This window comes from Acomys minous (genome assembly GCF_964271855.1).
Source record: "Acomys minous genome assembly, chromosome: 6".
In the NCBI taxonomy this organism is placed as follows: domain Eukaryota; kingdom Metazoa; phylum Chordata; class Mammalia; order Rodentia; family Muridae; genus Acomys; species Acomys minous.
Window position 1 is genome coordinate 105,861,181 of NC_140487.1, and position 21,835 is coordinate 105,883,015.

The 21,835-nt window shown below is 56.4% G+C and overlaps 1 protein-coding gene across 11 annotated transcripts in view; it reads left to right on the plus strand.

Annotated features, from left to right (window-relative positions):
- Window positions 1-21,835, plus strand: part of ADGRB2 (adhesion G protein-coupled receptor B2) — a 64,761-nt gene that overhangs the window by 24,810 nt on the left and 18,116 nt on the right. For 10 of the 11 annotated variants that reach the window (XM_084785875.1, XM_084785871.1, XM_084785876.1 and 7 more), the window contains 2 exons: window positions 8,668-9,487; window positions 21,596-21,679. In XM_084785875.1, coding sequence (XP_084642001.1) covers window positions 8,683-9,487; window positions 21,596-21,679 — 889 coding nt within the window. In that variant the 5' untranslated portion in view covers window positions 8,668-8,682. Of the gene's footprint in view, window positions 1-1,764; window positions 1,910-8,667; window positions 9,488-21,595; window positions 21,680-21,835 lie in introns of those variants that run through there. The other variant, XM_084785874.1, reaches the window with a different exon arrangement.

Sequence of the window (21,835 nt, forward strand, 5' to 3'; positions counted from 1 at the left end):
AAAAGGGAAGGTGCAAGCCCAGACCTCCTCCCTGTTTCACACAGCCTCATAAATTCCCTTAAGGTGACAGGTGAGATTCCTTCATCGCCCCTTATTACCTCCTTCCATTAGAGACGATAATCTCTCCCAATCACTCACAACAAATGTCACCAGAACTGCCTTAAGGGGGAGGGACCTCGGGAAGGTACAGAGGGAAGGTCTCTTTGCCTTTTTCTGGTAACTCCTCTGGGAAGAGGTGGGCTTTTCTTATCTTGTCACAGTCGGTAGGTGACAAACCTCAAGAGTTATCAGGGGGAAAGGAGTAGTTAGCAATGGATGGGCCGGGGACCACTTTTTCCTTACGGGACGGGTCCCTCCACGTGTGTGAACCTTCCAAAGTGTGTCCCCCCAATCATTCCGCCCTCACTGCAAAGCTGCCCCCTGCTGGCTTCTCTGCCCAGAGTCATCGGATTAACCTACTTGTTTTGGCTGCCGTGGTGTGTCCCCAGTCGGCCCACCTTCCTGGTGGCAACACGCCCAGGCCACAAAGCCGCCTGACCAGAGCCCTGAGCCGTGGACATCTCTCTTGGTACCGCCGGAGCGTTGTGGGCTTAGGCCCCACCCAAATGTTCCTGGGCACAGTGCCAAAATGGGGTGGGTCTGTGCGTCTCTGTGGCTTCTACACAAACAGATGCAACATGGGGGCGCCCCTGGCACGGAGAAAGGCACTTGTGGGAGAAGAGACTCGGGAAAACATGTAACATACTGCACACGTGTAGCATCCCCGTGCCCAGGGACATGCAATATCACAGCGATTAACACCAGACTATGCAGTAAACGTGCCACGCTGCGGGGTACGTATGTTGTTTCTACATACGAGTTACCCGTAGCATTCTACATACATGTAGCACCTGTGAGCTTCTACACATGCAGTATTCTTAAGGCACAGAGAAAGGCAGCATGCATTCAGGACCTGAATGCAGGTCAATGCACTATGCATATGTGCGGTATTTGCATGCACCCAGCCAGGCAATATTGCAGTGCATACTCAGGGCACCTGTATGCATATGTAAAGTTCAGCGCACGAGTGGCACCTGCATGCACAGGGACAGGCAATATGTACTGCATATTGAAAAGGGGGAAATGCTTTAGCCTTCACAGCTCGAGAGACCCTCACTGCGCTAGACGCCACTGGCCCGGGGTATCGCTGGAGGGGTATCGTCGATAGGCTCACTCTGCAGTCCAGGCGGTCACGGGCAGGGCGGGGGCTTACCCCGGGCTTCTCCCGCGCCGGCGCCTGGGGCCCAGGGTGGGGAGGGGGAGGGCGCACTTGGCTAGGCTGGCGCTGCTCCCCCTTTAACAGGAGGCGGCGCGCGTCGCCCCCGCCCCCCGCCCCTTCTCCCGCGGCTCCTCGCGCCCGGCCCGGCGCGCGCCCCCTCCCGGGCCCGGCCCGCGCAGGCGCCGCGTCCCGCCTCGGCCGTCACTCGGCCCGGCGCGCGCTGCGGGCAGCGGCCGGAGCGGCCGGAGGAATCCGGTTCGGTGGCAGCGGCGGCGCTGGTAGGCAGAGACGAGGATGCGGCACCGGCGATCAGAGCTTGGGGCTGCGACCGCCGCCTGCGAATAGGAGGCGGCGCGCGGCGCGGGCGGTGCTCGGGGCGGGGGAGCGGGGGGCGGCGCGGCGAGGAGGCGGCGGCGGCGGCGGCGGCGGCAGGAGCCCGCGCCCGGCCCGGCGCCCGCCCGCCCGCCCCGTGCAGCTCCGCGGTGCCTGCTCTGCACCCGCCGCTCGGCGGAGCGGGAGCCTCGGGCCTCCGCGCGGCTGCGGCGAGCTGCCCTGCGCCCGGCCCGGCCCCCGCCTTAGGGATGGCAAACTTGCGCCCCGCGGCCGCCTCCACTAGCGCCGGCCCCCGCTCCTGCTGCTGACGGCGCCCAGGTGAGTGCTCAGCCCCAGACCCCGGCCGGCCCCGCACCGAACCCTGGCGCGCGGTCCCGAGTTTCCGCACCAGCCCGCACTCGGGGTGCTCCGTTAGCCCATCTCTGCTCATTTCTCCTCTGGCCGGAACAGAGTCTGTCCAGCGCTTAACCAACCTCCGTTTTAGGAGGGACTCCCAAACGCCGGGCCGAAGCCCCCCTTAATCTCCCGCGAGCCCCTTTTCTGCCCCCTCCCCCAGCCTGGACCGACCCCTTGCCGTCTATGTCAAAGTCCCCCACCTTTAGAATCCTGACCCAGACTGCCACACCACTGTCGCGAGTCTTGCCGCGTCTCGGCCGAGATCCCGGCAGTGTGCCCCCCAATCTTCATTCGAGACCCTCTCCAACCTGCAGCTCGCCTGTCCCCCTCCCCCATCTCCCCTCCTAGTCTAGCCGCCGGACTCTGGACCTCTCTTCCACTCTGCCCGGAGTCGTTCCGGTCCCCAACCACGTCTGCTACTGCCCACCCCCGCTCCTGCACGGCGACCATGCTGCCCCTCTATTTCTGCCCCGAGTGCCCCTTCCCCCATATCTGCCCAGAGTCCCGCCTTCCCTTTCCAATCTCTGCTGCAAGTCCCCTCCCCCTCAGCCTGGAATTGGGGCCGTGTCCCCCTTGCTCTTCCAAGCACCTTTCCTCAGGCCGAGATCTCCATTGGACCCGCACCCGACTCGCGCGTTCGTCTTTGGCCGGACATCACCCCCGCCTCTTCCCCCTCTCCAATCTCTATCCTCCCACCACCGTTCTTAGAGTCAGGCACCAGACGCACTCTCCTGCAACCCCGGGGGCTGGCATGATTTGGGGTGTGTGTGTATGGGGGGGTGTAGGCTGTGAAGTTGGCGGCCACTCCGGCAGTCGGCTTGGTCCGAGGGCACAGCCACGGGAAATCCTCCGCGCCGCGGCTAGTGCAGAACGGGCGACCAGTCTGTTGCCCGCGGGGGGAGGGGCGCCCGGACCGAGAGATGCCGCCCGCCTGCCCGCCTTGCCAGCTGCCTGCCCGGCCCCTGGGCGTCCTCTGGCGCCCCCTGCCCGCAGCTCGAGACCCACCTCCCCTTCTCTCGCGGACAGGCCTCGGGGTTTTCGCAACCCAAGTGTTAAGGTGTCTGCGGGACTGACTGACTCTTGGGGGAGTCCCTGGGGAGATGAGGTTGGTGGGCGAGGCCAGGTGCCCAACACTCCTGGTTGTCAGGCTACGTGCTTTGTGGAGGGAGAGGTTATGGTTGTAGGTTGGAAGGCTCATTCCAGCAGCAAGTCGGGAACCCTTTGAGCACCAGGCATAGCTGGATTGAACCTGCTTTTCAGAATGGTCTGGTTGCTTCTTGGGCTTGAGTAGGTGTCCCTAGGGACCTTCTGTCTGCCTACCCACACCACATCCCTCCCAGGAGAGGGCCAAAGGTAGACTCCATCTGGCTTGAGCAAGGAGAAGGCTATGAGCAAACCCACCTGACCCAGGGACGGGGCAGACACTTGGAGAGTGGGGGCGGCCGGGGGTGTGTATGTGTGGGTGGTGGTGGTGGTGGTCAGCCAGGACACCTGGTCATGTTTTGGGAAGGTGAAGAACCATGACCACCAAAGACGATCTTGATCTTCCTCTTCTTGTCTTCTGCCTCCCTCCTCACTTCCCCCTTGTGCCCTCCTTCAGGAAGAAGGGACAGGTCTCGCTTAGGGTGTGTGTGTGTGTGTGTGTGTGTGTGTGTGTGTGTGTGTGTGTGTGTGTGTGTATGTGTGTGTGTGTGTGTATGTGTGTGTGCATGCATGCGTGTGTTGTGGTGGGTATTTCTGTAACACAAAGGAAGGTCCTACTTGGTCTCTGCTCCCATCCCCCCCCTCCCAGCCCTCAGCTGTTGAAGGTAAAGTAGCTGGGAGTCAGCTTTTGACTGGGTGATCTGGGTTCAAAACATGTGTTACCTGGCCACGATACTTACGCTTCCCGAGCCTCCGGCGGCCCTCTATAGAAATGGGCCAGTGCCCGCTGCCCCATGTAGTTGTTGGGACATGAAATCAGATTGAACTGTGGAGTGTCTGACACTTATCAATACTCGATGATGCTTTGTGTGATTTCCCTTCAAAGGTAAGGTCAGGTCCCTCTCTACTACTAATTCCAAGGAGGAACAAAAAACAAGTTCTTCTTCCTTCACGCTAACCCTCAGAATAATAAAGACCGGAAAGACCTTCAGCCCTTAACCCCTAAAGGGTCCAGGAAGCCTGTGGCTATTAGTTTCCTCCTCTTCCTCCCTGGTTTCGACGCAACATCTGGATCCTCCCTGGCCATACGGGCAACAATGAAAGCTAAGCCAAGGGCTCTGAGGTCTAGATTCAAGGACAGAGGCTTAGGGGAGTGGAGTCAGTATAGGGAAGAGACCGAAGTCAAGACGCCCAAAGGCAGGCAGGCAGTTCGTTAGATATGGCCCACATGGAAAACCAGCCTCTCTGGGATACTGAGCCATTCCCTCTTCCAACCCTTGGGGATCAGACTTCCTCAGGAACTTTCCAGGTTACTTAACGCTACAGGTCAGAGTTAGGGGCAACCTGGCCTGAGAGCCTTGGAGTTCGGAGACCCCTAGCATTGACATGAGTGCTTCAGCGAAGGCTTGGTAGGAAAGAGACACGAACCCGTGGCAGTCTGGCGGGTTATCCATCTTCTGACGTTGAGGCCAGACCTAGGTTCCAGTGGGGAGTGGCAACCTCGAGCTATCCTCCCGCCGGGGCAGCCCTGACACTGGGGAACAAAAGCTTTCGGTTCCTGTAGCAACCGCTCCAGCTGCTGCAAAGTTCCGGGGAGGCGGGCGGAGGGCGGCTGAGTCACCGCCCCTTCCCCTGCCACCCGCGCGCCCCCACCCCCGAGGGCCGCCCCTTGTCCCGGTCTCCTCGGCCAGCCTTTCCCTCGGTGAGTGCGGCAGGCCTTGGGAGCGACCCTCTCTGTCATCGGTCGGGGGAAGGCCTCACCCGGGTCGCGCTCTCCTTCGGTCCCGCCCCCTAGCTCGAGAGGCTGGATGGTGGGTGTGCGCCTCCCTGGGTGCCAGAGCTCTTGGAGAAGGGTCCCCGAGTACCCTGCCCCCAGCTTGGAGCTGGGGCGGGAGACCCGGAGGCCTGGTGGCAGGCACCTATGAAGCTGAGGATGAGTGACGGGCGCGCGAATTGGAGCTGCCAGGTGGATAAACGCGACGGATGTGCGCGTCGCCGCGCCCCCTCCCCTGCTGGCCGCCCCTCCCCCGCCCAGAGTCCATGCTCATAGCTGGTCCATGTCTCCCCCGCACAGCTCGCTCCTGTAGACAAGAGTCGATCTGATCCCGGGACCCCCAGACAGTCGGCCTGGAGGTGCACCACCCGCTGTGCTTTCCACCCTCCACTCCAGCTGCTGAAAAAGCCTTGGGATTTTTCTTTGGTGCAGAATGGAAACCCGAGGCTGGGTAGGCCTGTGGGGTCTTCTAGGAGCCCAGTTCTCTCCTGAACCTAGGCAGAGAGGAACTCTTGGGAATTCTGGGGGCGGGGCAGGGGTTAGCTGAAGACTGGGTCCCTGAGACAGCTTCTCTATCACAGTTCAGAGAAGTCCTGAGGCCTTTTGACCTGGAGACCATCAACCTTTTCTGACCCAGGAAGTTCTGCCTTAGAGCTGACCTTGGCCTCTCTGCTTTCTAGCATTTGTACCTTGGGAGAGTCTGTGGTCTTCCTGGACTCTGAGGTGACACTGCCGCTCTTGGATTAACCCAAAGAGCATTTCCTGGTGCAAGGACCTGGACCTCAAGCAAGAGGAGTGTCAGTGTGGTTCTAAGAGGCCAGGATCTGAGCTCATCAGTTTGTGGTGGGTCACAGGCTATATGTTGGGAAGGCTAAAGGAGCAGGCGTTGTGCCTTTCTGAGGGTGAGTGATGACGCTCTCTTCTCCAGAGAGGGAAACTGAGGCCCAGATAGTTAAGTGGCTGATAATCACTAGGATCCTTCTAAGTCTTTTTTTCTGGCTGTGACCAGCTTCAGTTGTATCTTTACCTCAATGTGGAGGGTAGGAAGGCAAAAATACCTCCCCTCGCCCTGAGTCTCATTTTGAAGCAGGGAGCTACAGAGCAGCGAAGACCACACACCGAGGGTGGGGTAAAATCCTGGAATGGGTTTGTGATGCCTGAAGAGACTAAATGGGACAGGGGAATTGGCCAGTGTGAACAGGTGGCTCCATTCTGGAGAAGCCAGACCTTGGCAAGGACCAGTGTGGATTTAGTGTTTCTTGATGAACTGGGAGCAGCAGAGGTGCAGGAGATGGGACCAGGGCTCTGAGATGCTCCGGCTTTAAACAGGGAGGGAGCAATGGGCAGTCCCGCCCCGATACCTAGCTGTCGTGCATAGAGCCTCAGGGCCAAGCACCCGTGTGTGTCCACATGTAGCAATAGATGCATCTCTGTATGTATGCAGTGGTCTGACTTCACTGCGTGTGCGGTGTGTGTACCCCGTGAGGTCATAAGGCTGTGCTTGTCACAGGTCTGCATGCATGTGGGCTTGTTCCTATGGAGAGCACTGTGAATGCTTGTCTGCACATGTATCTGTGCATGCATGCTTTTGTGGATGCGTCTCTGGGCCCAAGTAGGCTGAAGCCCAGGTCTGTTGAGGTACACACTGGGAAGAGGTTCCTTGCCTTGCTCCAGGTGGGGGAGGGGAGGCCAGTTATAATGAGCCCCCCCCACCTCCCCTCTGCTGAGCTGCAGCCATGGCCTGAATTTTGCAGCCTGCTTAAAAATAATTGGGGGCAGCGGGGGGGATTGGATGTCACTCATCATCATGTGCTGGCTTCGCTGGTTGCTGCAGCAGCCTGGGCGGGCTCAACAGTTTGGGATAGGCATGATTGCAGGAGGGAAGGGCCGGGGCTCCAGTGCCTTTTTCAGCTTTGCAGAGGAGAGTAGGGCAGAGACAGGAGCCTATTTTGGCTTCTGTTGGTCTTTGGAGGAGGGAGGGGTGGCTCTTCTTCAGTGGGTGAGCCCGGGGGTACTGGCCTGGTCTCCTTTCCAGGATGGTGGAGGAAGGACAGGTGCATGTCTGTGACTGGGGCTTGGGTCTGGTGCGGCCTGGGGGAGTCCGGGCAGGGGGGGGGATGCCACATGTGGGAAAGTAGCACCCGGAGCTTTGTGCATCCTGCAGCAGGACTGAGAGTACTGGGGTTCTAATTGCTGTCTCCTGCTCCTGGGACTATTTAGAATAGTCCTGGGGAAATTTGTCCCCAGGGATCAGCTGTATCTTAGGAAAACCCAACCATATCCGTGAGCTGTCCTGTGGTTCCCAGAAGGAATCATTTGTCCACTGGGCCTGAACCCCAAGCAACAAGCTAAGGGAAGGCACAAGAAACTGTGTGTGTGTGTGTGTGTGTGTGTGTGTGTGTGTGTGAGAGAGAGAGAGAGAGAGAGAGAGAGAGAGAGAGAGAGAGAGAGAGAGAGAGAGATATCATGGGGGCTGAGCTGAGGTCCTGAATTCCAGTTCTAACTAGTTCACTTTTGTGTGATCTTCAGCAGGTAGCCTTATATATTTTTTTTTCTGACATGGACACTCTGAATTATATGGGTCCTTGCAGTTCTGTGGGCTGTGTGGTGGCGGGGAGGAGGGAGGCTGTGTGGTTGTGTTAGAATTGGACTAGAAGTGAGTTCTATCTAGATTTGGACCAGGCTGTTTTTGAGGCAGTAGGGTAGAGGCTGGGTGGGAGTGGCCAGTGAGTAGGGGAGGTGGTTGCAGCCTTCTAGCCTGACTGGCCTGCAGGGTGGGTCTTGGGTCCTCCAATGTCCTCTGCCTGCCTGGAGCGCATTGGCTTTGAGGGAAGGAAGTCAACAGGCTGGTCTTCTTCACTCTTCGGGGCCTTGAGATGAGCCACAGGGAGAACACACTGAGGGTAGCAGGCCCTTTGCCAGGCCTTGGAAGCTGATCCTGTGGAGAAGAGGGAGCTGCGATGGAATTACTGAGCCCATTTTGTAGATTAGGAAAATCAAGGTTCACTCAGCCCGCCAGTGGCTAGCTGAGCTGGGCTGAATCCTGGTGTCTCCGTCCTTATTCCCACAGCAGAGGGGACCCATGGCATTCACACTGGCAGTCTCCTGTCTTCCACAGGCACGGCTGAGCTGGGCACAGTTCCTGGCACCTGGCAGTGACTCCACCTCTTCCTCTCTCACTCGCTTGCTCGCTCGCTCGCTTGGTGGAGGGAGGGAGGGAGGGAGAACATTGTTCCGGGAATAACCTTGAATCTCGCTGATTTATAAAAAAGCAAATGGTTGTCAAACATCACCACTTTGACTGCTGGATTACACACGGCACTCCTCACAGCTGATCACGGCGCACGGTGACTGAGATCAGTAGCTCTGGAGGATGAAGGCCTATAAGGGATGGCACTGGATGTGTGTGTCAGGCCCAGACACCTCTGCTTGGTGTGTTGAATAGGAGGAACTGTTCAATCATGCTGATAACTAAGGCTCTTACAAGAACCCAAGCCTCCTCCTGGTACTTCTCCCTAAAGTTTCTCATTTGTGACCGACCCTTGTAGGATGGGTGAGATAGGTAAATTTGTAGGATACCATGAAATAGGTACAGCCAAGAAAAACCAAGGCACGGAGAGGTCACTGCCTGGTCTAAGTCACACAGACAGACCCAAGGGACTTAAAAGAGCATGATTGGAACTCGGGTCCACTACCTGCCACTGGCCACTAGAGCTGGCATTCCCCCCCCCCCCCCCCGCTTACTTCTGTTTTTTCCCCACAGGGCAAGGGACATAGGATGACCCCAGCCTGTCCCCTCTTACTGTCTGTGATTCTGTCCCTGCGCCTGGCCACGGCCTTCGACCCTGCCCCCAGTGCCTGCTCTGCCCTGGCCTCGGGTGTGCTCTACGGGGCCTTCTCGCTGCAGGACCTCTTTCCTACCATCGCCTCGGGCTGCTCCTGGACCCTGGAGAACCCTGACCCCACCAAGTATTCCCTCTACCTGCGCTTCAACCGACAGGAGCAGGTGTGCACCCACTTTGCCCCCCGCCTGCTGCCCCTGGACCACTATCTGGTCAACTTTACCTGCCTGCGGCCTGGTCCCGAGGAAGCCGCAGCCCAGGCAGAATCAGAGGTGGGGCAGCCGGAGGAGGAGGAGGAGGAGGCTGCTGCGTCCGGCTTGGAGCTGTGTGGTGGCTCAGGCCCCTTTACCTTCCTGCACTTCGACAAGAACTTTGTGCAGCTGTGCCTGTCGGCCGAGCCCTCTGAGGCCCCACGTCTGCTAGCGCCTGCTGCCCTAGCCTTCCGCTTCGTGGAGGTTTTACTTATCAACAACAACAACTCCAGCCAGTTCACCTGCGGCGTGCTCTGCCGTTGGAGTGAGGAGTGTGGCCGGGCTGCAGGCAGAGCTTGTGGCTTTGCTCAGCCAGGGTGCAGCTGCCCTGGGGAGGCTGGGGCCAGCCCTGCCACCACCACGCCTCAGGGGCCTCCAGCTGCCCACACTTTATCCAATGCCCTGGTGCCCGGGGGCCCAGCCCCTCCTGCTGAGGCCGACTTGCACTCGGGAAGCAGCAATGACCTGTTCACCACCGAGATGAGATATGGTGAGTCTGGGCAGGGCCCAGAGTGGGGTGGGGGTGGGGGGCATCGAGGGGACTGACAGTGTCTGCTGGTGTCCATTCCTGGCCGGTCCCAGCCATTTGCAGAGTCACTCACGGATGTCACCTCTGTGCTCAGCCTTGTCCACATGTAAAGGTCATCAAAATCAGATCTTACCTGAGTGGGATGCGGATGAGGGAATGTGAAGTGATGTCGATGCTTGGCTGGGGACCTCTAGCAGGCCAGCGGAGCTTCCTGAGGAGAAGGGTGCAGGAGCACTCAGGCCTGTAGAACAGGTGGCAAGGAGGCAGGCCTCCGGAGCGGTGAGGGCATCCCAGGCAGATGGAGCAGGCAGAGTGCGCCGAAGCCCAAAGCTGGCGTGTCCGTGGCGGACCCTGGCACTGTGAGTTGACAAATTTGCCTGGAGGCCGGAGTAGACAGGGAGCAGAGCTGTGTCCCTGCCCATGCAGGTCAATGATTTTTGGCAGTACCCCAGGGTCAGGGCAGAAGGAGGTGAGGAAGAGTGTGTGCCCGGGTGAAGAGGCCTGAGTTCTGAGGATGCCTTGGGGGGCTGGGCTGGCTCAGCTCCCGGGGTCCCGTCCCCCCCCCACTGGGCCCATGTCTTCTGGGACCTAGGCTGCCAGCTGCTGGCGCTTCCTGCTGACTGGGCAAAAGCTCTTCCAGTCCTTGCGCCTGCTTGCTCCCACACCCACCCCAGCTTCGCAGCCATGGCCACCTTCTACTGACCCGCTTCCTGCAGCTTCTAGTCCTAGCTTGCCCCTGCCAGCTGGACCCTCCATACCTGATGACCAATGCTGAGCCAAGGACTGGCATAGGGGTCGGGGCGGAGGGGAAAGACGCCAATGACAGGTAGATGGGACAAAGGGTAGGTCTGGGAGCTGGCCCATATATTGGGAGGCCCTTTGCCTCTCTGGGCCTCAGTTTCCCCAAATGCTAGCCTACCCTGAAGACGATGAAGGATGTATTTAGATCTCACTGTGTACTTAAAAGGGGGGGGGGGGAAGGGGGCTCATATGAGGGTACTAGAGGGACCAGAGGAAGGTAGAACCTTCCCCTACTTCTGCTTTGGAGACTGGAGCCTGGGAGCCAGGCACCATCTTTGTCTATTAGCGTCATTACCAAAGGCATTGGTTTCTTTGTGGAACTGGGAGGTGTCCCTGAATTAGTTAGAAGGAGAGTTATGACAGTGGCCTCTCCCAATGCTTTTCAGCGCGGGGGGGGGGGGGGGGCAGGGGGGGAGGTGCCTCCTTGGCCTCCCCCACGAAACACCTGGCATCGTGCCTACATGGGCACAGTGAGCACCCAGTGGCCTTGCTGTGGCCTCTCTCCCAGGCCAGCTTGGCCTCTAACAGCAGTCGATGAAGCCATCCATGTGACAGCCAGGCCGTGGGCAGGTTACGGGCCCTGGAGGCTGGCCTGGGATTTAGTGCCTGCAGGAAGAAATTGAATTTTGCTTCTTTGTCGAACATCAGCGGAGAGCGCCAGGCGTATATCAGGAGGTTTATGGCTCTTCCTGCGTGGCCATCACTGCCGTCACTCTGTAGGGCCTCCCCCATTCCGCTGAGCTACGGGCAGGTTCTTTCATCTGGCTTTCCCTGTGGCCCACTGGACCAGTGGTTTGGAGTGGATGGAGCAAGGCTTTGCCCTCTTGGATGGGCACTAGCTGGGCAGGCTGCCATGTGGAGCGCAGAGCCAGGAGCGGCCAGCTGGGCTTGGTTGAAGCCGGAAGCAGGATCTGGTTGGTAGCTAGGGCATCTTCAGGAGTTGGAGAGGGCTGGTGACCGGAAGGGTACTATTATCAGAGCCTCTGGGAGGACTCTTGAGTTTGAGACCGTGGAGGGAGGCTGGCTGGCTGGCTGGTTATTCTTGCGGCTCTTGAAGCAAAGATGCCTGAGCTGGAGGGTCTGGTTGCTTTCAGACCTGACCTCTGCTGTGCCCCCTTGCCTCATTTGACACCTTTTCAGGTGGCTGCTCTGCAGGGAGGGCTCCTGTGGGAAGCTGGCATGGGTATGTGGCATCAGCTGATGTGAACGAGATGAACTTATCCAGCATACTGGTACCCAGAACTGGCTGGTACAGCCCCTTCCTCTCCCACAAGTCGGCAGGAGGTTCTTCTGCTTTGGCACCTCTTCCCTCCTGCCCAACCTTTCTGACGTGAGAAACGGCGGGCGCATGACTCAGTTCATTTCACGTGTCAGGGTGTGTCTGTTGGTCAGAGGCATTGTCAGGGCCCAGGACGCACTGCTATTTCTCACCAAGACCTTGGGCTCCCTCCACACCATCCTCTATGCCACACCCTAGAATGCAGAATAGGCTGGCATGGGAGCTGCCAAACAACAAGGTTTGTGGGGTGGTGAACAGGAAGGGACACCTTCCGTCAGGAACTGGGGTGGGGAAGGAATCTGGGCTCACCCTCATTGGGACATCCTTGAGAGCGGTCAGCGGAAGACCAAAGCAGGATGGGCCCAGGGTGACACCAGCCGATAAGGAGGCCAGGGGCAGTGGTGTGCCTTGGCCCGCCTCAGAGCTGAGTGCATTTGACAAGAGGGTACAGGCGCCTGTTAATTTCACGCAAACTGCCTTTGATAGATCTCTTGTTATTTTTGGTGAGTTGAGCCATAAATTTGTGCCATCTTGCTGCCGCAATCTGTTAAGTGTGGGGAGAGGAAGAAAGGGAAGGGAGGCAGGAAGGAGCTCTCAGAAGACTGGCACAGAGGCTGGCTGAGGCCAGAGTTGGGAAGTGAGTCACAGAAGTGGTACCCACTGCAGAGCCCAGCTGTTGAGGGTGGGTCAGGCTCCTGCCCACTGATCCTCCGGACTGGGAGGCGCCTGTGCGCCGGAGTGCCTGTACTCAGTGATACCTGGGGCAGCGCTCCTCTCATACAACTTCTTCCCTCCTTTGGGGCACACTCTCTTCCTACCCCCCCCCACACTCCCCCCCAGGGCCCTTTCTCTCCTGGGCCAGATGTTCTCAGCCTACCCTCCCCTTCATCTGAGGCATGGCCATCAGGGGAGGCTGTGGGCTCCTGGGAGGCAAAAGTGGCTTCCGATCCCTACCTTGCGTCTGCCACCACGTCACTTGGACAAGTTGCCATCTCTCCTAGAATGCCTCGGGGGACCCAAGATCTCTCTATGTGTCACCTTCCCAATTCAGTGCCTGAGCCTGCAGCTCTACCCAAGCACCCCAGCCTGGTGTTGGGACCCTTTCTTGGGCATAGCTCTCTACTCTTTACAACCGTCCCCCTCTCTCCCTCCTGCCCACTCACTGATCCCCCTCAGTGTCCTTAGAACCCCCGCTTTTGGCCTCCCTATCTCTGCTTGGGCTGTTTCCCCTCCGAGCAATCCCTTTCGCCCTTGGTGATCAGAGCTCTCTCATCCTGCCAAGCCTCATATACAGGTGTGCTACCACCTTGTAGCTGCTAGGGAGGCCTGAGAGTAACTTTTCTCCCTCAGTGCTCAAGCTCAGATCTTCTGTGTTGGCCAACCTGGTCTGGTAACAGGAAATGGGACCTCAGGCTTCCTCCCTGAGGCTCCCACAGTAAGCAGGCATGTCTTCTCTCTTCAGAGTAGGCGATATCTAGCCCACAGCTTTTCCTGGGGGTCCTGTCAGTGTACCCCCAGAATTTTCAGGCCTTTCAGCAGGGCCTGCCAACCCTTCAGACACGTATAGACCGTGTCTTTATCTGTGGAGTTCCTGCCAAACTTTGGGCCAGCTCTGTGTGAGATGAGGGGAGAGTGAGGCACACTTGGTGTACTCTCATGTCGCTGAGTGGCCACTGGTATACACTGATAGCCAAGGCCGCAGGCTGAAGTCGCCCAGTCCTGAACCATGTGACCATGGACAAGTGATGTCACTGCTGTTTTGTCATCTGTGAAGAAAGGGTAGGAGAGCTGTGCCCTGTAAGAGCTCAGTGCGGACACCTGGCATTAAAGCGTCTTCCCTGTTACTAATGTCACAATACTACAGACTGGGTATGTTCTAAAGAAAAGCTTATTTTGGCTCATGATTCTGTTCCAAGGTCAAGGGCCTGTGCCTGGTGATGACCTTCTTGCTGGCAAAGTTCCTCTGTGGTATACAGTATCTTTCACATGGCAAGCGAGGGACCATGTATGCACATTGTCTCCTCCCCTTCCTTCCTAAGACAGCATCTCAATATGTAGCCCTGGCTGGCCTGTAACTTGCTTTATAAACTAGACCGTCTTCAAACTCACAGAGAGCCACCTGCCTCTGCCTTCGGAGTGCTGGGATTAAAGTCATGCGCTACCATGCCCGACTATATCCTATTAATACTATTCAAGTTTCTCTCTCTCTTGGTCTCTGTCTGTCTGTCTGTCTGTCTCTCTCTCTCTCCTCTCTCATGTATCCCAGGCTAGCCTCAAACTTTCTATGTAGCTGATCAAAATCTTGAACTTCCAATCCTCCTGCCTCTGTCTCCTGAGCTTTGCGTTTATCTGTCTGGCTTTATGCAGTGCTGGGGATTGAAGCCAGGGCTTCATGCATGCTAGGAAAATATTCTACCAATTGAGTTATACCCCTAAACACCATTGGAACAGGATCTTATGTAGCCCAGTCTGGCCTCAGACTCACAAATGTAGCTGGGGATGACCTTGAACTTCTGATCCTCCTGCCTCTGTCTCCCCACGGCTAGGATTATAGGCTGGTGTCACCGTACCTCGCTCTAAATTTTCACTCTTTCTTTTCTTTTTTTTTTCTTTCTTTCTTTCTTTCTTTCTTTTTTTTTTTTTTTTTGAGACAGGGTCTCTCTGTGCAGCCTTGGCTGTCCTGGACTCGCTTTGTAGACCAGGCTGGCCTTGAACTCACAACAATCCACCTGCCTCTGCCTCCCAAGTGCTGGGATTAAAGGCATGTGCCACCATGCCCAGCTTAAATTTTTACTCTCTTAATCTCACTATGGGGAGTAAATTTCTATACAGGAACTCTTAGAACATACACTGAAGCTATGTCTAAACCACAGTGCTGGCAAATAAACAGTTGCTGTGTTATCATAATTTCGTGTTCCAGATGTCACAGAGGGAGGGAGGGAGCAAGAGGATGAAACTCTGAAGGAGCGGGAAGGCAGTTCGAGGAGGTGACTCTGAGGTGGGTTTTGAGGAATGAATAGGAATTCACTAGCCTGTGAAATTTCTCCCTAAATTGAATTGCCTTTTAAATTTAATATATTAAAAAGATTTCATATCATAAATGGAAAGAGTTATCACTTACCTGAAATAGAAAGATAACAAAAGCAACAACCACGGTGAAAACAAAGTGGCAGTATTAAATTTTAGCCTTGCTGTTCTCCTGCTTCTCCCTTTGTTAGAAAGAGAAATTAGCGCCCTGTGGGTGAAAGTCTGGCCTCATGAGATTCCCCTTTGTGGGGATGGAAGGGCATTTGACATTACTGGGAGAAGTTGTGCCCTATTTCAACAGGACAAACAGGCACCAACAGGATTGCCCCCCCCCCCCCCGCCGCCCCCAAGATCAGCCAGTTGTCCTAGAAGAGACCCGTATGTAAAAGGCCAATGCGGCCTGTGGAAGGGCCGTGTTAGCGGCGGGAACAGCCTGCGCAAGGGCGGGAAGTGTGAGCGATCACGTGGAGGAAGGAGATATAAGGAGCAGAGCTGCTGGCTGTGAAGGGAGCCAGGACCAGGGCTCTTCTTGACTGCCGTCCCAAGAAAGATGCCGCGCGCCTGGCTTGGGGACCTCATCCTGTTAGCCAGTGGCTCCGATGAAGCAGGAAGCGGGCTTGAGTCCGTTGTAGTCCTGGCTTCCCAGGAGGATGTGCCCACGTGGGAGAGGTAGCAGGGACCCAACTCAGTAGGAAAGCTGAGGCGATGGGGTGATAGGGGGATCCCCGAGGAAGTCTTGGCATCCTGGCAGGTACCTGGTTTCACAGGGACCCGGTTCCACTGGGCTACAGGGGAGAGCCTGTAAATTTCAAAAGCCTCTCCCCTCTCTGCAGCCCTGGGAGCTAGGAAAACTTGGAAGAACACAGCAGAAGACTAGCTGCTGCCCCAAGGCTCTGGGGTCAGTGTGAGGAAGGGTTCTGAGAGCCCTGGGGAAAGACGATGGTTGCTTTGGAAGTCACAAGGAAGTGATTGTCATGGTCATCTTCAACACACTCATGTGTTAAAGGTCTTGGGTGCTGAACCATTCAGAGTTTGGGGGAGCACAGCGTGGCAGGTATCTGCAGCTGTAGCCCAGTGGCAGAGAGCCCAATGATCCTGCCTACAGAGGCAAGGTGAACTGAGGGTAGCCCCTGGAGGCTGGGGTGGGGTGGGGTGGAGGAACCCCAGGATGATCTGACTTGCGCTTGCTGTATGGCTTCCTTGTGCCTGGCTGCTCGGAGTCTAGGCCTTCTGTGCTGCAGGGCACTGAGGACTGAGACTTGGTGTCCTGGGAGCTGTGGGAACAGCAGGCTGACAGCTAGTGTAAGATGCTCTAAGAACTAGGCCACAGAAAGGGGGTCAGCATACCCAAATTCCTGTGTGGCCAGTCTAGGAGGGCTTCTTGGAAGAGGCCACGCCTACTGTGTACGCGGCGGACTGAGGTAGAGGGAAGGGCGTTTTGCAAGAACAGAAAGCACGGAGAGAATAAAATATGTGTGTGATTGAATGATAAGGGGGGTACAGCCCCCCTTTTTATTGTGCTCCAGACAGCCCACACCTCTAACTCTCACTACGGAGGTGTGTGGTAGGTGGTAGCCTTAACTTTCAAGTCGAAGAATCCAAAGCTCGGAGAGGGCAGGCCGCTTGGCTGAGAGCAATGCAACAAGATGGGGCCAGGTGGAAGTCACACGCACACGGGTCCCGCTCCAGAACCGGTGTCCTCAGTGGTCCAGGTGGTCTGGCCATGTGCTTGACTGATGGGAAAGTGGGGACAGGACCGGAGAGGCCAGCAGAAGCCAGAGGTTTTATAGTGCAGCTATAATAGTGGGGAGCTTCTGTAGGCCTTCTCAGGAGGGGGATTCATGTGGCTGGAGCTGGGATCCCAAAGGGTCACTGGAGGCCACGGAGGAGAGTTAGGTCCTTATGGTAGCAGGGGGTGGTGCTGTGGGGGAGGGGAAGCAGAGGTACAATGGAACATTAGACAGCTTCTAATTAGACAGGGGAGGCCCCTGGTTTGTGTGAGGCCCCATGGGCATTAGGTGGGAAATCCAGGAAGGTTCAGGCTAAGCTTCATTCTTTCAGAGCAGGGCAGTTCTGTAGAGGAAATTGGAGCCAGACAGGCCTGGCTGTGAGTCCAGCTCAGCCTCTCTCCCATGGGAGCCTCATTCCTCTTTAGTGAAGTGGGTGAGTTGACCGCAAGGGGGGATAGAGTGAGGTAATGGGGAGTGCATGGTGATGGACACGTGGGGCTATTCAATAAATGGCATTTTAGGGCTGGGGAGATGGCTCAGTGGGTGAAGTGTTTGCCACACAAGCCTGAGGACCTGAGTTCAGATCTCCAGACATGGTTGGTAGTACACGTTGGTTAGCCCTACGATCTTACAACAAAGTGGGAGGTGGGACAGAAGACTCCAGAAACTTGCTGGCCAGCTAGCCTGGCATTTCCGGCCGTGAACAGCAAGAGATCCCATCTTAAACAAGGTGGAAGGTTGGGCTTACCACTTGTGGTTGTCTTCTGACCTCCACATGTGTACCGTGGCATGCACAAACCCGTACTCACATGTGCCGACATGTGTGCACACAGATATATGCACATATCACACAGGCAGGACTCTTGGGGATTATGGAGGCATTTGTTCCCTTCCTGGGTCCTCTGTGTCCTCTTGGAAGCTGCCTGCCTCAGCCTTGCCATAGGCCTGCCTTGTTCTGGGCCTGCGCATGCGTACTGAATAAATATTCCTGGCAGTAAATGCCAGTTGGTCTTATCTGTCTTCATCCCCTTCAGGGACAACTGGCTTTCCCAAGCGGGGAGCTGAATTGCTGGCTACTCTTGAGGGAGGTGGGGGTGGTGTGTGGATGGGAAGGCTGCGGGAGTGGGCTCCAGCTGTCCAGCTGTGGGCTTGCTCCTTCAACAACAATCTGACCCAGCTCAGGAGACTAAGAGGGGGACCCCAAAGCTAGGCTCCCCCCTGGTTATACTATGGTGCTGGCCAGCACATGGCTGGTGAGTTGGTTAGAGGAAATAGGGTCCACAAGGAGCGAGGCGAATCCACAATATACAGGTGAGATGGCCTCAGATATTTCCTAGGTTGTTGTTTGCTGCATGCCAGGCCAGGAGGAGGATGCTCTCCAGACCTAGGGACGAGCACAAGGTCTAATCAAAGTGGGACCCAGAGCATCTGCTGTACTTAGGACCCTCATTGCTTAGTGTCTCCAGAATATGGACTGTGACTGATGCTGGACTTAGGGATGGTCCCAGTGGGAGCTGGTGTTCTTGAGGCTCAGCGGGAGTTGGGGGAACGATGACACTACATACAGCTTCAGATGGGTCAAAGGGAGAGGTGGGCATTGCAGATAGAAGATAGAACTGGGGCTGGAGACAAAGCTTAGTGGCTAAGAGCACTGGCTATTCTTCCAGAAGGCCTGGGTTTGCCTCCCAGCATTCATGTGGCCACTCCCCTGACAGCTTTTTCTGGCCTCCAGCGGCACTACGTGCAAATGGTACACGGACATATATATACAGAAAAAAAAAAAACCTCCCATACACATAAACAAACAAATAATTAGAAAGGAGGAAATGGATCCATCTGTGATGAAAGAGACATAGGAAAGAGGGCAGGCAGCTGCTGCCCTAGGAGTGGCCGACAGGGAAGGCTGCTTAGGTGAGAAGGTATTGAAGATGGGTCTTTAAGGTTGAGTAGGAGTTTTCTAGGTAAAGACGGTGAGGACCCAAGGGGAGAGGCTTGAGATGATGCATTGAACAGGATCTGACGTGAGTAGGATCGGAAGTTCGCCTAGCTGTGGAGCATTGAAGGGTCTGGGCAGGATGGGGGGGTGGGGGTGGGGGAAAGGCTGTCTCAGAGGGATTCATTAAGCTTTGAGTGGCTGTGGAAGTGGTAGGACAAGGTGTGGATGCCTGCTGTGAGAAGTGGCAGGTGGGTGGACTGTCTAAGGCAGCACCTGAGTAACCCCCATTAAAAAAGTCGGAAGGAGGCAGCAGTCAGGAAAGATCAACGGGGCCAACTATGTTGAGGGTCAAGACTGTTTTCAGTAGAAAGATGTGGGCAGCAGTGGCGAGACTGCAGTGGATCAACGGGGGAGGTGACATTCCAGCCAGGAAGTGAGTGGCAGGTGAGAAAGTGGAGTGTCAGCTGGGGACCACTCAGCGGTATTGGATGGAGGCCAAGGGCAGTAGCTAGGGGGAGGAAGTGGGGCACAAAGAGAGCCACCTAGGACAGAGGGGGCCTGGGTCAGTCACTGGCTAGGAGGAGAGGTTGCTGAGGGAATGCTCACAGAAAGGGGGACAGAATGGATGGAGCCTTCCGGGAAATGGACGAGGGGTGGCCACAAGTCAGGGCTGGGCGCCCTAGCTTCTCCCTTTCCTGCAAAAGAGGCTTTAGCAAAAGGAGTGGGTGGGGTGGGCTTGAGGAGGAGAGCGAGCAAGGGCCAGTGGGACCACAGAGGGGAGAGAGGAATAAATGAAGAGCACAGGGGTCTCTGAGAAGTCTGGATGCCTGTAGCAGAGGCAGAGCCCCAAGTCTGTCTCAGGGCCAGCTGGCTTCGCTCTACGGGGCTTCGGCAGCCTGGGAGTGGGCGTGGAGAAAGTGGCTTGTCACAAGGCTCTAGGCTGGGATGGCTGAGCAGGCGTGACGGAAGAGCTGGGTAAAGGGGACTGAAGAGCTGCTGGCCTGGCTCCAACACCTCGGAAGACTGCTGGAGACTGTCTTAGTTAGTGTTTCTGTTGCCGTGGTAAGACATCACCAACAAAATCAACCCGAGGAGTAAAGGGTTTACTTCATCCTTCAATTTGTTCATCATCCAGGCAAGTCAGGGTGGGAATTCAAGGCAGGAGCTGATGCAGAGGCCACGGAGGAACACTGCTACTGCTAATGGCTTGCTTGCCCTGCTTCCTTCCTTCCTTCCTCCCTCCTTTCTTCCTTTTTTTTTTCTTTCTTATTTATTTATTATTTATTTATTTTTGAGATAAGGCCTCTGCACATCCCTGGCTGTCCTGGAACTCACAACGTAGACCAGGCTGATTTGGAACTCATGATAGAGATCCTCCTGTCTCTGTCTCCCAAGTGCCGGGATTAAAGGCGTGTGCCAGTGCCACCATACTCAGCTCAGCCTTCTCTCTTATACAACCGAGTCACCAACAGCCAGGCAGGGCCCTCCCACATCAGTTATTAATCGAGAAAGTGCCCAGCAGACTTGCCTACCGGCCCATCGGATGGGGAGGCATTTCGCAGTTAAGCTTTCTTCTCCTGTGTCTTGGAGGTTTATGCTGAATTGGCCGGAAAAACAAAATAAAACAAACAAACAAACAAACAAACAAACAAACCCCAAGCCCAGCATGGACTGCGACTATATGAGGGCTGAAGGGTGGCAGGAGAGCAGACGATGCCACCGTTCATATAAGTCCTGTTTTTCTTCCTTGGAGGTCTTAAGGGTAGTAGTCTTGAAGTTGGGGTGCTTTGTGAGCGCTGTCTCCAGAAAAGTCAGGATCAGAGCTGGGAAGGGGCTGCCCAGAGCTACATAGCTTGCCAGTGTTGGTCCCCAGTGCCCATGTGCCAGGGGAGGTCCAGTGATGCCCTTGTGGTGGCCAGGCTTCTGACCTGGTGTAGAAGTTACAGGAAGTGGCACAGGCCCTGAGACTGGTGGCTGATGGAGATGGCAGTTCAAACCTGGCCAGTAGGTTTTCTGGCCTGGCCCAGAGCTTTCCTCAGGTGCAGAGGCTTGACCTGGGGTGGCAGGAACACAGCCCTTTGAAGCCCCAGCTTGGTGCTGACACAGCTTTCTGAAACAGAAGAAAGAGATTTAGGAGAGCAATTCCTTCTCATGGTGGCGGGGCAGGGGTAGGGATGGGGGCGGGACACCATGGGCTGAGCCGTACCCCTAAATGTTCTTCCAGTCATCGGCCCACTGGCCCCACTATGGGTGTGGCCTTCCCTTGTGCGTTCCTTCTTGTCTTCACCTGATCACTTACTTTGTGGGACAGGGCGTTTTGACTTAAAGCTTGGAGGTTTCAGTTGGTTTCCCTGTTGCTTTTGGGCTGGTGGTAGGACAGATCATCAGTGTGGAAATGTGTACCAGGAAACCGTCTCGTGGTTAGGAATGAAAAGGAGATGAAGGGCTACTTATCCCCTCCTGTCCCCAGTAACCACAAGACCTACTAAGCTCCATCCCATTGTACCACCTCCCGGTAGGGCCAAACTGAGGGCTAGACGTCAAACACATAGGCCTTTGGAGGACACTGCAGCAGGAGGAGGAGGGGCCGTAGGAGCTACTGTCTACAGCAGGGCAGGCTTAAGCTCCAGGGCCCAGGGGGGAGGAGGGTCTGCTAGGTACAGGCTTCTGCCTGAGCACACACACCCCACCTGGGTCTCAGGCAAGCTCAGGGCCTTTACCTCACAGTCCATTGCTGTTCTACATTCAACCTCAAGCCCGTGGTTCACCCATGCGAACCGTGGCCCAAGAGCAGGTCTGGGGTAGTCGGGCTGCTTTGTCTGTCATTCAGGGTCAGTTCTGGGAGGAGCAACAGCCAAGCTGCAGGCTCAGTGGGTCGTATACTTTTGGACTGGTCACTTCTCTAGTCCTTAGTTCCCCGTGTCTCAACAGAGATGGCAGTCACATGTTCCCAGTGAGAGGGTTAAAGGGGTGTAAGGCATGGCTCGGGATAGCACAGATGACTCCACAGAACTTGCTATGTTGACCGTTGCTCTCCGATCCCATCCAGCTGAGACAAGAGGTGGACAAAGTGGCTATGAGTCCCATGTGGCCTTCTGAGCCTCAGTTTCCTTGTCTGTAAAATGGTGGTGGTGGTGGTGGTGGGGCAGGGGGCAGAACTCGATGCTTGTCTCTGCATCACCTAGAGTTGGTTCCAGGCCCTCAGGCCAAGGACCAGAAGGCTGCCCTCTGTACCACTGTGGCAGCACTGAGCTGGCTTTCGCTAAGCCCCTTTGCCACCCACCTCCGTGTTCCAGGTGAGGAGCCGGAAGAGGAACCGAAGGTGAAAACCCAGTGGCCAAGGTCTGCAGATGAGCCTGGGCTATACATGGCGCAGACAGGTAACTCGGGCCCGCCTCTCTTCCTGTGTGGCGGGGGCCCGACTGTGGCGTCTGGTGGCATTGTGTGCTGGCGTGTGCCTGTCTGTGTCTATGTCCTGGAGCTCAGTTATGTTGCCATGCGAGGCCTGTGGGCAGGGATGGGTTGCCTTCCAAAGA